The sequence below is a fragment of the Equus caballus genome, chromosome 3, assembly GCF_041296265.1.
Source record: "Equus caballus isolate H_3958 breed thoroughbred chromosome 3, TB-T2T, whole genome shotgun sequence".
NCBI lineage: Eukaryota > Metazoa > Chordata > Mammalia > Perissodactyla > Equidae > Equus > Equus caballus.
In genome coordinates this window covers 83,103,552-83,117,815 of record NC_091686.1, presented here as the reverse complement: position 1 = coordinate 83,117,815, position 14,264 = coordinate 83,103,552, and the positions used below count along the sequence as shown (strand labels likewise).

The following is a 14,264-nucleotide window of genomic DNA, read 5'->3' as shown; positions in this document are numbered from 1 at the left end:
GTATTTTCAACTGAAACTGTTCTCAGACAAGTACAAAATATAACCTTTAAGAGACTAAGCAATTATGAATGAATGAATGAATGCATACAGGAATGGAAACATAGTTTTTGTACTTCCAGGGTTTTCAATCTTACTTATTTCTCTATGTTTTACCTGAGTCACAGGAAGATACTGATTACTACTTTTCAAAACGTACAACTCTGACTTCTGAAGTTGACAATAACCAGATCATATCACACATGAGATTACACTAAGTGTGATAAAATATTACAAATTTAGTATCTCAACTCCTTCATGCCTTTGTCTTTTTTTTCTTATTGAGTTCATAATAGTTTACATCACTGTGAAATTTCAGTTGTACACTATTTCTTATCCAGCACTATTATCAGTGCTCCCCTTCACCCACTGAACCCACCCCCCAGTCCCCTTCCCCTGGTAACCATTGAACTGTTCTCTTTGTCCATGTGTTTGTTTCTCTTCCACATATGAGTGGAGTCATACATTTGTCTTTCTCAGTCTGGTTTATTTCGCTTAACATAATACTCTCCAGGTCCACCCATGTTGTTGCAAATGGGACGATTTTGTCTTTTTTTATGGCTGAGTAGTATTCATATATACCACATCTTTGTTATCCAATCATCAGTTGATGGGCACTTGGATTGCTTCCATGTCTTGGCTATTGTGAATAGTGCTGCAACAAACATAGGGGCACAAAGGTCACTTTGGGTTGTTGATTTCAAGTTGTTTGGATAAATACCCAGTAGTGGGATAGGTCATATGGTAGTTCTATTTTCACTTTTTTGAGGAATCTCCATACTGTTTTCCATGGTGTCTGTACCAGTTTGCATTCCCACCAGCAGAGTATGAGGGCTCCCTTTTCTCCACACCCTCTCCAACATTTGTTACTTTTAGTCTTGGTGATTATCGCCATTTTAACAGGTGTAAGGTGATATCTTAGTGTAGCTTTGAGTTGCATTTCCCTGATGATTAGTGATGTTGAACATCTTTTCATATGCTTATTGGCCATCTATATATCTTCTTTGGAAAAATGTCTGTTCATATCCTCTGCCCATTTTTTGATCGGGTTGTTTGTTTTTTTGTTGTTGAGTTGTGTGAGTTCTTTATGTATTTTGGAGGTTAACCCCTTATCAGATATATGGTTTGCAAATATTTTCTCCCAGTTGGTGGGTTCTTTTTGTTTTGTTCCTGGTTTCCTTTGCTTTGCAGAAGCTCTTTAGTCTGATGAAGTCCCACTTGTTTTTCTTTTGTTTCCCTTGCCTGAGAAGACATGGTATTCCAAAAGATCCTTTTACGTTCGATGTCAAAGAGCATACGACCTCGATTATCCTCCAGGAATTTTATGGTTTCAGGTCTTATCTTCAAGCCTTTGATCCATTTTGAGTTTACTTTTGTGTATGGCGTGAGATAATGGTCTACTTTCAATCTTTTGCAAGTGGTTGTCCAGATTTCCCAACACCATTTATTGAAGAGACTATCTTTTCCTCATTGTACGTTCTTGGCAGCTTTGTCAAAGATTAGGTGTCTGTAGATATGTGGTTTTATTTCTGGGCTTTCACGTTCTGCTCCATTGATCTGTGTGTCTGTTTTTGTGCCAGTACCATGCTGTTTTGACTGCTATGGCTTTGTAGGACATTTTGAAGTCAGGGATTGTGATGCCTCCAGTTTTGTTCTTTTTTCTCAGGATTGCTTTAGCTATTTGGGGTCTTTTGTTGCCCCTTACGAATTTTAGGATTCTCTGTTCTATTTCCGTGAAGAATGTTATTGGAATTCTGATTGGGATTGCATTGAATCTGTAGATTGCTTTAGGTAGTATGGACTTTTCAACATGTTTATTCTTCCAATCCATGTGCATGGAATATCTTTCCATTTCTTTATGTCGTCATCTATTTTCTTCAATAATGTCTTATAGTTTTCATTGTATAAGTCCTTTACATCCTTGGTTAAATTTATTCCTAAATATTTTACTCTTTTTGTTGCAACTGTAAATGGGATTGTATTCTTGAGTTCTCTTTCTGTAAGTTCTGCTCTGGCCCAAACCTCCAGTACTCTGTTGCATAAGAGTGGTGACAGTGAGCACACTTGTGTTGTTCCTGTTATGAGGGATGGATTTAGTTTTTCCCCGTTGAGTATGATGTTGGCTGTGGGTTTGTCACATTTGCCCTTTATTATGTTGAGGTAATTTCCTTCTAGTCCCATTTTGTTAAAGAGTTTTTATCATAAATGGATGTTGGCTCTTGTCAAATCCTTGCTCTGTATCTACTGAGATGATCATGTGGTTTTTATTCCTCATTTTGTTAATGTCGTGTATCACACTGATTGATTTGCAAATGTTGAACCATCCCTGTGTCCCTGGTATAAATCCCACTTAATCATGATGTATGATCTTTTTAATGTATTGCTGTATTCAGGTTGCCAATATTTTGTTGAGGACTTCTGCATCTATGTTCACCAGCAATATTGGCCTGTAGTTTTCCTTTTTTGTGTTGTCATTGTCAGGCTTTGGTATCAGAGTGATGTTGCCCTCATACAATGTCTTAGGAAGCATTCCATCTTCCCTAACTTTTTGGAATAGCTTAAGAAGGATAAGTATTAAATGCTCTTTGAAAGTTTGGTAGAATTCTCCAGGGTAGCCATCTGGTCCTGGACTTTTATTTTTAGGGATTTTTTGATGATTGTTTCAATCTCTTTACTTGTGATTGGCCTATTCAGATTATCTACTTCTTCTTGATTCAGCTTTGGGAGGTTCTAAGAGTCTAACAATTTATCCATTTCTTAGAGATTGTCCATTTTGTTGGCATATAGCTTTCTGTAGTATTCTCTTATAATCTTTTGTATTTCTGTGGTATCCATTGTAATCTCTCCTCTTTCACTTCTAATTTTATTTATCTGAGCTTTCTCTCTTTTTTTCTTTGTAAGTCTGGCTGGGGGTTTGTCACTTTTGTGTATCTTTTCAATGAACCAGCTCTTTGTTGCATTGATCCTTTCTACTGCCTTTTTTGTTTCAATTGCATTTATTTCTGCTCTGATTTTTATTTCTCTCCTTCTGCTGACTTTGGGCTTTGTTTGTCTTTCTTTTTCTAATTCAGTTAGGTGTAGTTAGAGATTCTTTATTTGGGATTTTTCTTGTTTGTTACAGGGAGCCTGTATTGTGATGAATTTCCCTCTTAGTACCGCTTTTGCTGCATCCCATATGAGTTGGTATGATATGTTTACATTTTCATTTGTTTCCAGATATTTTTTGACTTATCCTTTAATTTCTTCAATGATCCATTGGTTGTTCAACAGCATGTTGTTTAGTCTCCACATCTTTGTCCCTTTCTCAGCTTTTTTCTTGTAATTAATTTCTAGCTTTATAGCCTTGTAGTTGGACAAGATGCTTGTTATTATTTCAATCTTCTTAAATTTATTGAGGCTTGCCTTGTTTCCCAACATATGGTCTACCCTTGATACTGTTCCATGCACACTTGAGAAGAATGTGTATTCTGCTGTTTTTGGATGGAATGTTCTATATATGTCTATTAAGTCCAACTGGTCTAGGTTTTCATTTAATTCCACTGTTTCCTTGTTGACTTTCTGTCTGGATGATCTATCCATTGATATGAGTGGAGTGCTGAGGTCTCCTACTATTATTGTGTTATTGTTAATATCTCCTTTTAGGTTGTTAATAGTTGTTTTATGTACTTTGGTGCTCCTGTATTGGGTGCATAGATATTTACAAGTGTTATTTCTTCTTGGTGAAGTGTGCCTTTGATCATTACATACTGCCCCTTTGTCTCTCTTCATCTCTCTTATCTTGAAGTCTACTTTGATAAAAGTATTACAACACCTGCTTTCTTTTGTTTGCCATTAGCTTGGAGCATCGTCTTCCATCTCTTCACTCTGAGCCTCTGTTTGTCATTGGAGCCAAGATTTGTTTCCTGGAGGCAGCATATTGTTGCGTCTTGTTCTTTAATCCATCTCACCACTCTGCGTCTTTTTATTGGAGAATTCAATCTATTTACATTTAGGGTGATTATTGATATATGAGGGCTTAATGCTGCCATTTTATCACTTGTTTTCCAATTCTCCTGCATTTCCTGTGTTTCTCGTCCCATGTATTTCAGCCTACCAATTGGGTTACATAGTTCTTTATGCGGGGTTTCTTAGTTTTCTCCTTATTTATTATTTGTGTCTCTGTTCTGCTTTTTTATTTAGTGGTTACCATGAGGTTTGTATGCAAAATCTAGTAGATAAGATAACCCATTTTGTGATGGCCTCTTATTTCCTTATATTAAACTAATTCAGTCCCCTCCTCTTCCTCTTCTATGTTGTTTTGGTTACCTCTTACTCCATGTTGTGTTGTGAGTTTGTGGTTAAAATGACAAGATTATCTTTGTTTTTTCCTTCCCTTTATCTTTAGTGTTATACTTGAGTATTTGCTAACCTGTTCTGAAGTACAGCTAAAATTTTTTGATTTTGTCTACCTATTTATATCCTTATTCTGTACTTTGTAACCCCTTTCTTCCTTTTTTTCTTTTCAGGTATGAGGGCCTTCTTGAGGATTTCTTGTAGGCATGGTTTTGTAGCTACAAACTCTCTTAGCTTTTATCTATCTGGGAAAGTTTTTATTTCTCCTCATATCTGAAGGATTATTTTCACTGGATAGAGTATTCTGGGCTGAAAGTTTTTGTCCTTCAAAGGTTTGAATATGTCATTCCAGTCTCTCCTAGCCTGTAAGGTTTCTGCAGAGAAATCCACTCAGAGCCTGATAAGAGTTCCTTTGTAGGTTATTTTCTCCTGCCGTGCTTCCCTTAGTATTCTTTCTTTGTCATTCACTTTTGCCAGTTTCACTGCTATATGCCTTGCACTAGGTCTTTTTACATTGACATAATTAGGAAACCTGCCTCTCTCATGTGGATTTCCATCTCCTTCCCCAGGTGTGGGAAGTTCTCTGCTCTTATTTCTTTGAACAAGGTTTCTGCTCCATTCTCCTTATCTTCTCCCTCTTGAATACCTATAATTCCTATGTTACATTTCCTAATTGAGTTGGATATTTCTCAGAGACTTTCTTAATTTCTTTTTAGTCTTAGTCCTCTCTCCTCGTCTACCTGGAACATTTCAACATCTGTCCTCAATTAGACTGATTCGTTCCTCATTGATATCAGCTCTAGAATTTAGGGAATCCATATTTTGTTTTATCTCATCCATTGTGTCTTTCATCTCCAATATTTCTGATTGGTTCTAATTCTTTATAGCTTTAATCTCTTTTGTGAAGTAGCTCCTGAACTCGCTGACGTGTTTCTCTACATTCTCTTTTAACTCGTTGAGTTTTTTTATGAAAGCTATTTTGAAGTCTCCATCATTTAGATTATATATTTCTGTGTCTTCAGGATTGATTTCTGAGTACTTGTCATTTTCCTTCTGGGCTGGAGATTTAATATAATTTTTGATACTGCTAGAGGGCATGGCTTTGTTCTTCCACATTGTGGTATTATTTGATTGCCATTTCCACCTACCACCACTGGGTGGGGTTCAAGAGCTGTATGTTCTGAGCCCTCTGCATTCTGCTCAGGTGCTGGAGTTGGGTGCTGGGGCAGGTGCGAGGAGGGGTGCTTTCTTTCTCCTACGTGTTCTTGGGGGCTTATTTCTATGTCCTCGCTATCTGTTCTCCTAGGGTGTTGGCTTGATGAAGTCACTCCCATGATAGTCACCTCAGTAGGGGACTTTCCCCTAGGCCCGTTCCACCTCCTCTGAGGGCAGTTCCAGCACCTCCACCTTCCAATGTATGGCTGTGTGGGTCTCTAAGACATCTTTTGTGTTCTGTGGATGTCCTCTGTTGGAATATGAATGTCCTTTTCATTGTATTGCGGAGGGGACAGTTCATGGAGAGAGCTCACTCCACCAAGACGCTGTCATTTGCCTTCACTTTTTTATATTATTCAAAATGTTATATTGATGTCATACAAATATATTTTATCCTAACTGAAGTTATTTATACCTTCAGGTAAACATTACATTGTCACCACTTAAAGGATTTCTGTTAAGTACAAATAAGAAAATAGAAGCAAACACAGAAGGCAGAATGACAGGAAATAAAGTCACAGACCTAAGAGGCAAAGTGTTTGGCTTTATCACTGAATGAAATGAGATTTAAATACTTATTAACATAGTAGATATTATTTATTGCATGAAAATATCCCTTTAAAATGTTAAGATATGCTTACTCAGTATCTTGAAACTAATAAATTAATAATATTGAAAGTATGTCTAAATAATTGCATAAAAATTCTGTTAACCTTCAGAATAAAAAGCATTTGAGGACTCAATGCTGATAAAAACTATGGCAGTTACAGATAATATTTAGTAATACTGTGCTGTCATAAACACCTTACATGATCATATGTTGCAAGATTTTGACATGTAGGTAATGTAGAGCATATTTGTTCAAGTGTCATATAACAGCTATAATTATATATGTATAATTTAAATAATAACTATATAAGATAAAGGTATTTTTAGAAAAAGATTTTTTTACCTACTGTTAACTAACATTATTTGAAATTAAGATACTGTTAAGTCAAGGTATATTTAATGCCAAACAAAACAGTCAGAAAATTTTGGATTATTTTTACCACTACTTAGTAGTATTTTTAACGTGTTTGAGGCACTGAATGAGTACAGAGTCATAAGTTACAGGTTTGGAAGTTATGATCAAAAGTAACTTCGTGTCATTTTTGTATTATCTCTCCTTTGTGTTGCTAATTTCTATATTTAGGCCTCCTTTGGGACTCAGCTCAAGCAACAATTCTTTCAATCCTTCACTTTCTCAGGCTGCATTAAGGGCCCATGTAATGTTCTTACATATCAACCTATACACCTTGAGCACAGACTACATAATATTGTATTGTAGTTATCTGTCATTCCCCCTAGATGTAATAAAATCTTTTAGTATAGATATTAAATATTTATACTGCCAGCACCAGCAAGACAAGAAACTCAATATATGAATGAATATATGAATAAAATTACTCATTCTTCCAATATCCATAGGAAGAACAAAATAAACACCTATATTTCATCTTTAATATCTTTCTGTCTATAGTGTTTCTCAATAGGGGTGTTACAGCATATTAAGCAGGACAATTCTTTGTTGTACAAAACTGTCATGCATTCGGAAAGACAATTAGCATCTCTTGTCCTTGCCTACTATGGGCTAGTGGTACCCCACAATTATTGACAATCAAAAATATCCCCATATATTCTAAATGCCCACTGTTGAGAGTTACTGCATCTATAAGTATATATTTTTAAAAATCTACATTAGCTTAAAAACAATTTATTTTAAAATACTCAACTGAAACAAACAAACAAAAAATACCTGGGACATGCCTTGTGGAATTGGTAAATTTGCAGCTTGAGACATCACTGGCTGTGTCAATGACTGACCAACAGACTGGGAATTTATGGACTAGAAGCAAAATAAAAAATAACACTGGAGTAATGATTGTTCCCATACATGAGAACTTCCACCAAAATTATCACCATGGTATCTTTATAACTGGATTACAATCTGCCTCAGATTTTTCAAGCTGAGCACAGGCACTTCTCCCTTTCTACACTGGAAACATCAGTTCATAGATAAACACTATTTATCTTTTTATTTCCAAGGTTTCTGCCACATTACCTTGCGTGGGCTCTCACATAAAAGCTGACTGGACTTAACTGAAAGTGATTAGCATTTGAAATTAGATATAAAATAGCTCTAAATTACCAGCTTTTCATAAGTGAAAAAAAATCTGACATTTTACCTGAGAGACAATCAAAAGGATTGATATGTTGACAACTAATTCTCAAAAAAGGAAAGATCTTGAGTGTTATCAACAACTACTTTGATCTTTATAGAAAGGGATAATGAATCAATGAATTTCTGAAGATTTAGATGATTTTTTCCCCTTTTACTATATCTTTATTCAAAAGAATACTAACTAAAAAAGTTTACCTGACTACTAAATGATGACCTCCTTTGTGCCATCTTTTCATGAGCTGGTAAATGCTGTCTGGGAGGAGTGCTAGTATCCGTTGGGATCTTTGTTGGTGTTGCTGAGATTAGTCAACAAAAACAGAATAGCATTAGTACTTTATAAAATACAGTTTTCAAAGATTAGTCTCAAAATGCATTTCGATGAAAATTTTTCTGAATCATTCAATAAAAGTGAAGTCTGTGACAATAAGATGATTCATTTTAATTATTTCTTTTTTAAGATAAAGAAAATATTTGAAATAGGAAAACTTGAAACATAAAAATGTTTACTACATCTATAACTCAACAGTAAAAAACCTAATAACTCAATTAAAAAATGGCCTTAGAACTTGAATAGACATTTTTCAAAAGAAGACATACAAATGGCCAAGCGGTATATGAAAAAATGCTCAAAGTCACTAATCATCATGGAAATGCAAATCAAAACCACAATGAGATATCTCCTCATAGCTGTCAGGATGGCTATTACCAAAAAACCAAAAAGTAAGTATTGGCAAGAATGCAGAGAAACTGGAATCCTTGCACACTGTTGGTGGGGATGCAAAATGGTGCAGCCATTGTGGAAAACAGTATGGAGGTTTCTCAAAAAAATTAAACATAGAACTACCATATATGATCCAGGAATCCCACTTCTGGGTGTTCATCCAAAAGAATTAAAATCAGGATCTCGAAGAGATATTAGCACTCTTGTGTTCACTGCAGCACTATTCACAACAGCCAAGATGTGGAAATAATCTAAATGTCTATTGACAGATGAATGGATAAACAAAATGTGGTATATACATACAATGGAATACATCTATATTCAACCTTAAAAAAGAAGGAAATTCTGCAAAATGCAACAACATGGATGAACCCTTAAGAAATTATGCTGGGTGAAATAAGCCAATGGTAGAAAGACAAGTACTGCATGACTCCATTATATGAGGTAAAATAGTCAAATTCATTGAATCAAAGAGCAGAATGGTGCAAGGGCTTGGGGGAGGGGGAAATAGGGAGTTAACTAATCAATGGGCATGAAGTTTCAGTTAAGCACTATGAATAGGCTCTAGAGATCTGCTGTGCAGTCAACAATCAAGTGTTATACACTTAAAAATTCAAGAGGACAGATCTCATTTTAAGTGTCCTTAACAACTAAATAAAATGTTTTTAAAAAGAGAAATAGCTCTAACGGGAAAATTTTCTTCCTAAGATTTTAGAACTTCTGTGTTTAACCTCTTTGATGTTCTACCCAGATGCTGAGCAGTTCAAACAACCCCCTTTTTCCTTATTATATATAGTTTTAATATCCTAAGAAATAAAAGTGCTAAGCTCTTTAAAAAATAAAGTTTACTAATTTAAATGACAATTATGCGAGTTTTCATAAAGACAAGGCACTAAAAAATACCTTTCAAAAAGCAAGCTTAAGGAACACTTACTGGCTCTACCAGTAGAAAAGAAAAAAATAGTTTTGCTTTCTTTCTGAGGGATGATAAAAAATTTAATACCAACATTACTACCTACATATTTTATAGGCTACTTCATAAACTTAATTCTTTACTAAATGTGAGCAATGGGCTTCTTGCTCACTGTAAAGGTTAATATATTTCAGAAATGTAAAAACTTATCATTTTAAAGCAGCATGTAATGAAAAATGCTGGTACCAGTAACACAATTTAGAAGCACTCTCTCTAAAGAAGTCTGCTTTCAAGCTACAGTACTCACAGGAAGGGTCCGAGACTGCTGTGTGAGATGATTTTCTTGAACTCCGGGAGGAAGCAGAAGGGGTTGGGCTGTGATCAAATCTTTCCAATGCCTCCTTGAGACTGACTGTGTTTATACGATTATCAGACCCAGAATCTTGGCCCTAAGGAGACAGAGTAAAATAAATGTTTTCTTGTGGTTCAGTTCAGAGATCCCAAATTAGCAATACTGCTTGCTTACCGCTCCTCCCCCCAATCAAATTTTTACCCACAACAAGGCAAAGGTACCCGTGTAATAGTAGGTAAAGAAATGAACATTTATTTTCTATAGCAACAAAGTTTTGGCTTCATTCTCTATTTAAAGAAACGAGATGCAAAAGAATGATATTGGACTCTTACCTTATACCATACATAAAAATTAACTCAAAATGTTTCAAAGACGTAAACATAAGAGCTAAAACTATAAGACTTATAGAAGAAAAGGGGAAAAGCTTTATGACAGTGGATTGAGCAATGAATTCGTGGATATAACACTAAAAGCACAGGCAACAAAAGTGCATCAAAGGACACTATGAACAGAGTAGCAAGGCAACCCACTGAAGGGAGAAAACATTTGCAAATCATTTATCTGATAAAGAATTAATACCCAGTATGAAGAACTCATAAAACTCAACAGCAAAAAAAATAAAAAATAAATTAAAAAATTCAATTAAAAAACGGACAAAAGTCTTACATAGATATTTCTCCAAAGAAGATAGATAAATGGTCAATAAACACATGAAAAGATGCTCAACATCACTAATCATTAGGGAAATGCAAATCAAAAGCACAATGAAATAGCACTTCACACCCATCAGGATGGCAATTATCAAAAAAAAATAGACAATAACCAGTGTTGGCAAGGATATGGAAAAATTGGAACCCTCGTGCACTATTAATGGGAATGTAAAATAGTGCAGCTACTATAGAAAACAGTATGACACTTCCTCAAAAAATTAAATACATAGAATTCCCATATGATCCAGCAATTCCATTTCTGGGTATGTACTCAAAAGAATTGAAAGCGGGGACTCAAACAGGTATTTGTACATACATGTTCATAGCACCATTATTCACAATAGCCAAAAGATAAATGCAACCCAAGTGTCTATCAACAGATGAATGGATAAACAACACGTGGCATATACATACAATGAAAGATTATTCAGCCTTAAAAAGGAAGGAAATTCTGACTCATGCTACAACACGGACGAAACTTGAGGACATTATGCCAAGTGAAATAAGCCAGTTACAATAGGAAAAATACTGTATGATTCCATTTATATGCAATACCTATAGGGTCAAATTCACAGAGTCAGAAAGTAGATTGGTAGCTGCCAGGGGCTGGAGGAAGGAGGGAATGGGGAGTTACTGTTTAATAGTATAGAGTTTCAGTTTGGGAAGATGAAAAAATTTTGGTGATGGATGGTGGTGATGGTTGCATAACAGTGTGGATGTATTTAATGCCACTGAATTGTACAATTAAAATTGGTAAAAGTGGTAAATGTTATTTCGCATTTCACCACAGTAAAAAAAAAAGAAAGTATAGGAAAAAAAAGAAACAGAATAAAGATGACATTTTAGTTTACACACAAAGTACTGTAAGCATCTTTGGGACTCAGCATTGGACTGCTGAAACTCTCCCTCTTCCCTCCACCTCTGACCTTTCTCCAGAACTTCAATATCCATATGGATGACTCATCCAATATCCTGTCCTGGCCTCTCAGCTTTCTAGGAACTCCTCATCTCTAATAAACCTTTCTCCTCCACTCTACCTCAATCATTCCATCTCTACACCTGTCATTACCAGATACTGTAGCACCTCTAAAAGCACAAACTGAATCCCACTTTAAACCATACTTTCCTATCCCATCCTTCCAGCTCACTTCTCAAATTTTCCTTTGGCAACAATTATGGTCAACCAAAAATGATCACCAAACTAAAATGGACACTCAGCACTAGGCAGAAACATTAAGTTTTTTGGGCAGGCTCACTTTCTTACTCTTCACAATTATTCTCTATCTTTCCCACTGTTCTGAAACTTCTGTCTCCTCTCTGAACCGATAGACTCGCCTTATATAGATGAGAATACTTGCCACTGCCAAATTTATAACTCTACCTGCTAATACACCAGGTATACCAATATACTCATCTTCCCTTTCCTCCTCATTATGATAGAGGGAAGTGTCAAGGAGAGGGCCTATCACAGGCCTTCCACATGCAGCAGTGAATGAGAAACAATTCCCTGTTCTTATTCTAGGAAGCTACAGAGAATGGGGAGCATGAGTACACATACATACACACACATAAATAAACAATATGATTTCAAAGTTACTCATACCATAAAGGGAAAAAAAAGGGTGATGTGACACAAGGCCTTATGTCCTGCACTCTCACTGCTCTTCACACCCTCTATTTTTGTCTCCATCTCCCACTGCCTCCCAGCTCCTGAAACCTTCTGCCTGCCTTGAGTATCCAAAATCAGCAAAATGTTCTGTATTCTCAACCTCATCTCTGAGCATTCCTTCACTGGCTTGTTCTAACTAAAACCCAGATCTCCCTGGAGGATACAATTTTCCTTGTAGGTCTCAAGTGGTGGCTGTTTTCTCTCTCACAACCCTCAGACCTCTGCTCTGAAGGTGAAATAGAAGTACTCCTACTGCTCTTTTCAGAAAATTTTCCCTTCTTCTTTTCCTAAAACTCACAGCTTTGAATCTCACATTACTACGCCATGTAACTCACTCTCTCTCATTGTTGCAGTCATCCACTGACCGTGTGGTCACTCCTAAGTACCTGAATTAAAATTTTCACTTCTGGCTCAGTGTTACCCTCAATAATCCTTAATTCCCAGATTATCAATATTCATATATTCATACCGTAGACTGGGAGACTGTGGTAAGACCACAGTCATTACCAACAAGAATAAACCTTCCATTATCTAAATTTCAAACATCCTGTTCTTTGACGACCATTTTCCATATTTCCTACTCATTCTCTTTAATATCTCAACTCCAGTAATCCTTTGGTGGAGCCTAAAATACATTTATTCTACCATATTTTCACAATCACTCTCTTACTTTGTTTTCTCTCCCCTCTTTACCCAGCTTAAATTCATGATTAATCATCATAACCACGGCCTTGCATGTATCATCAACTCCCTTGCTCCTAGTTCCCTTCACCACACTCCCTTAGAAAAATCCCAAAGCTGGTTAAACCCAATTTTTAACCTGTTCTACATCTTTTCCTGCATAGCTGACCATGGTTGAAGAAACACAATATGATGACTGTTCTCTCTCTAAATTAATGACCAAGAACCTCAAGTGGTTCCTTAATTCTGCCTGCCAAACAGACTAAAATTCTCTGTCCGTTCACTTTCCTGCTGTCCTAGAAAACCATTTAATGCCTTTTCCTCTCTTCTCAAACCTCCAACAGCTCCTCTCCTAACCTCACTCTTAGCTGGTAACTCTGTTCCTATTTTAGTGAAGAGTACTGCTACAAGCTCCCACCACTCCATCAACTTACCTACCAGCATCCGTACTCACATATTCTACTTTTCTTCCTGTTACTACAGATCAGGGATCAGCAAACTTTTAGGCTTTGTGGGCCATACAGTCTCTGTTCCAACTATGCAACTCTGCTGTTGTAGCACAAAAGCAGCCATTGGCAACAGTATATAAACAATTGAGTGGGGCTGTGGAATTTGATATAATTTTCATGTGTCACAAAACACTATTCTTCTTCTTTTTTTTTTTAATCACTTAAAAACATGTAAGGGGGCTGGCCCTGTGACCAAGTGGTTAAGTTCGCATGCTCTGCTTCGGCGGCCCAGGGTTTCACCAGTTGAGATCCTGGGTGTGGCACTGGCACCGCTCATCAAGCCACGTTGAGGTGGCTTTCCACATAGCACAACCAGAAGGACCTAAAACTAAGAATATACAACTATGTACTGGGGGGCTTTCAGGGTAAGAAGGAAAACAAAAAACCAAAGAAGATTGGCAACAGATGTTAGCTCAGGTGCCAATCTGTAAAGAAAAAAAAACATGTAAAAAACATTTGTAGCTTGTGGGTGTTACAAAACTAGGCAGAGGGCCAGATCTGGCCTAAAGGCTACAGTTGCCAGCTCCTGCTGTATAGCTGAATAATCTGTCCCCCTGAAACCCAATCTGCCCACTTATGGACTAGATCTCATCTTCTCTCACCTACTTAAGAACGTTGTGCTAGCATTTCTACCTCTCTCTCTCCTATCACCAATTTTTCTCTCTCCATAAGACCATTCTCACCAGTATACAAACATGCTATTATTTCTCCCACCTTAAAAAGCAAAAACTTCTTTTAAGTCCACTTCTTCCTAATACTGCCCCATTTCTCTCCTCTTTGTAGTAAAACCTCTCCTTATTCACTATCTCTAATTCCCCTTGTCCCAGAAAATTCTCTTTTAAACCCACTCTAATCAGGCTTTCATCCATATTACTATTCCACCCAATCTGTCCTTCCTGATCAAT

At 36.5% G+C, this 14,264-nt stretch overlaps 1 protein-coding gene across 50 annotated transcripts in view; it reads right to left on the bottom strand.

Moving 5' to 3' along the window:
• Positions 1–14,264, bottom strand: part of CLOCK (clock circadian regulator) — a 124,047-nt gene that overhangs the window by 20,954 nt on the left and 88,829 nt on the right. For all 50 annotated transcript variants that reach the window (XM_005608761.4, XM_070261675.1, XM_070261664.1 and 47 more), the window contains 3 exon segments: positions 9,746–9,887; positions 8,000–8,100; positions 7,379–7,468 (listed from right to left, as the gene is read on the bottom strand). In XM_005608761.4, coding sequence (XP_005608818.1) covers positions 7,379–7,468; positions 8,000–8,100; positions 9,746–9,887 — 333 coding nt within the window.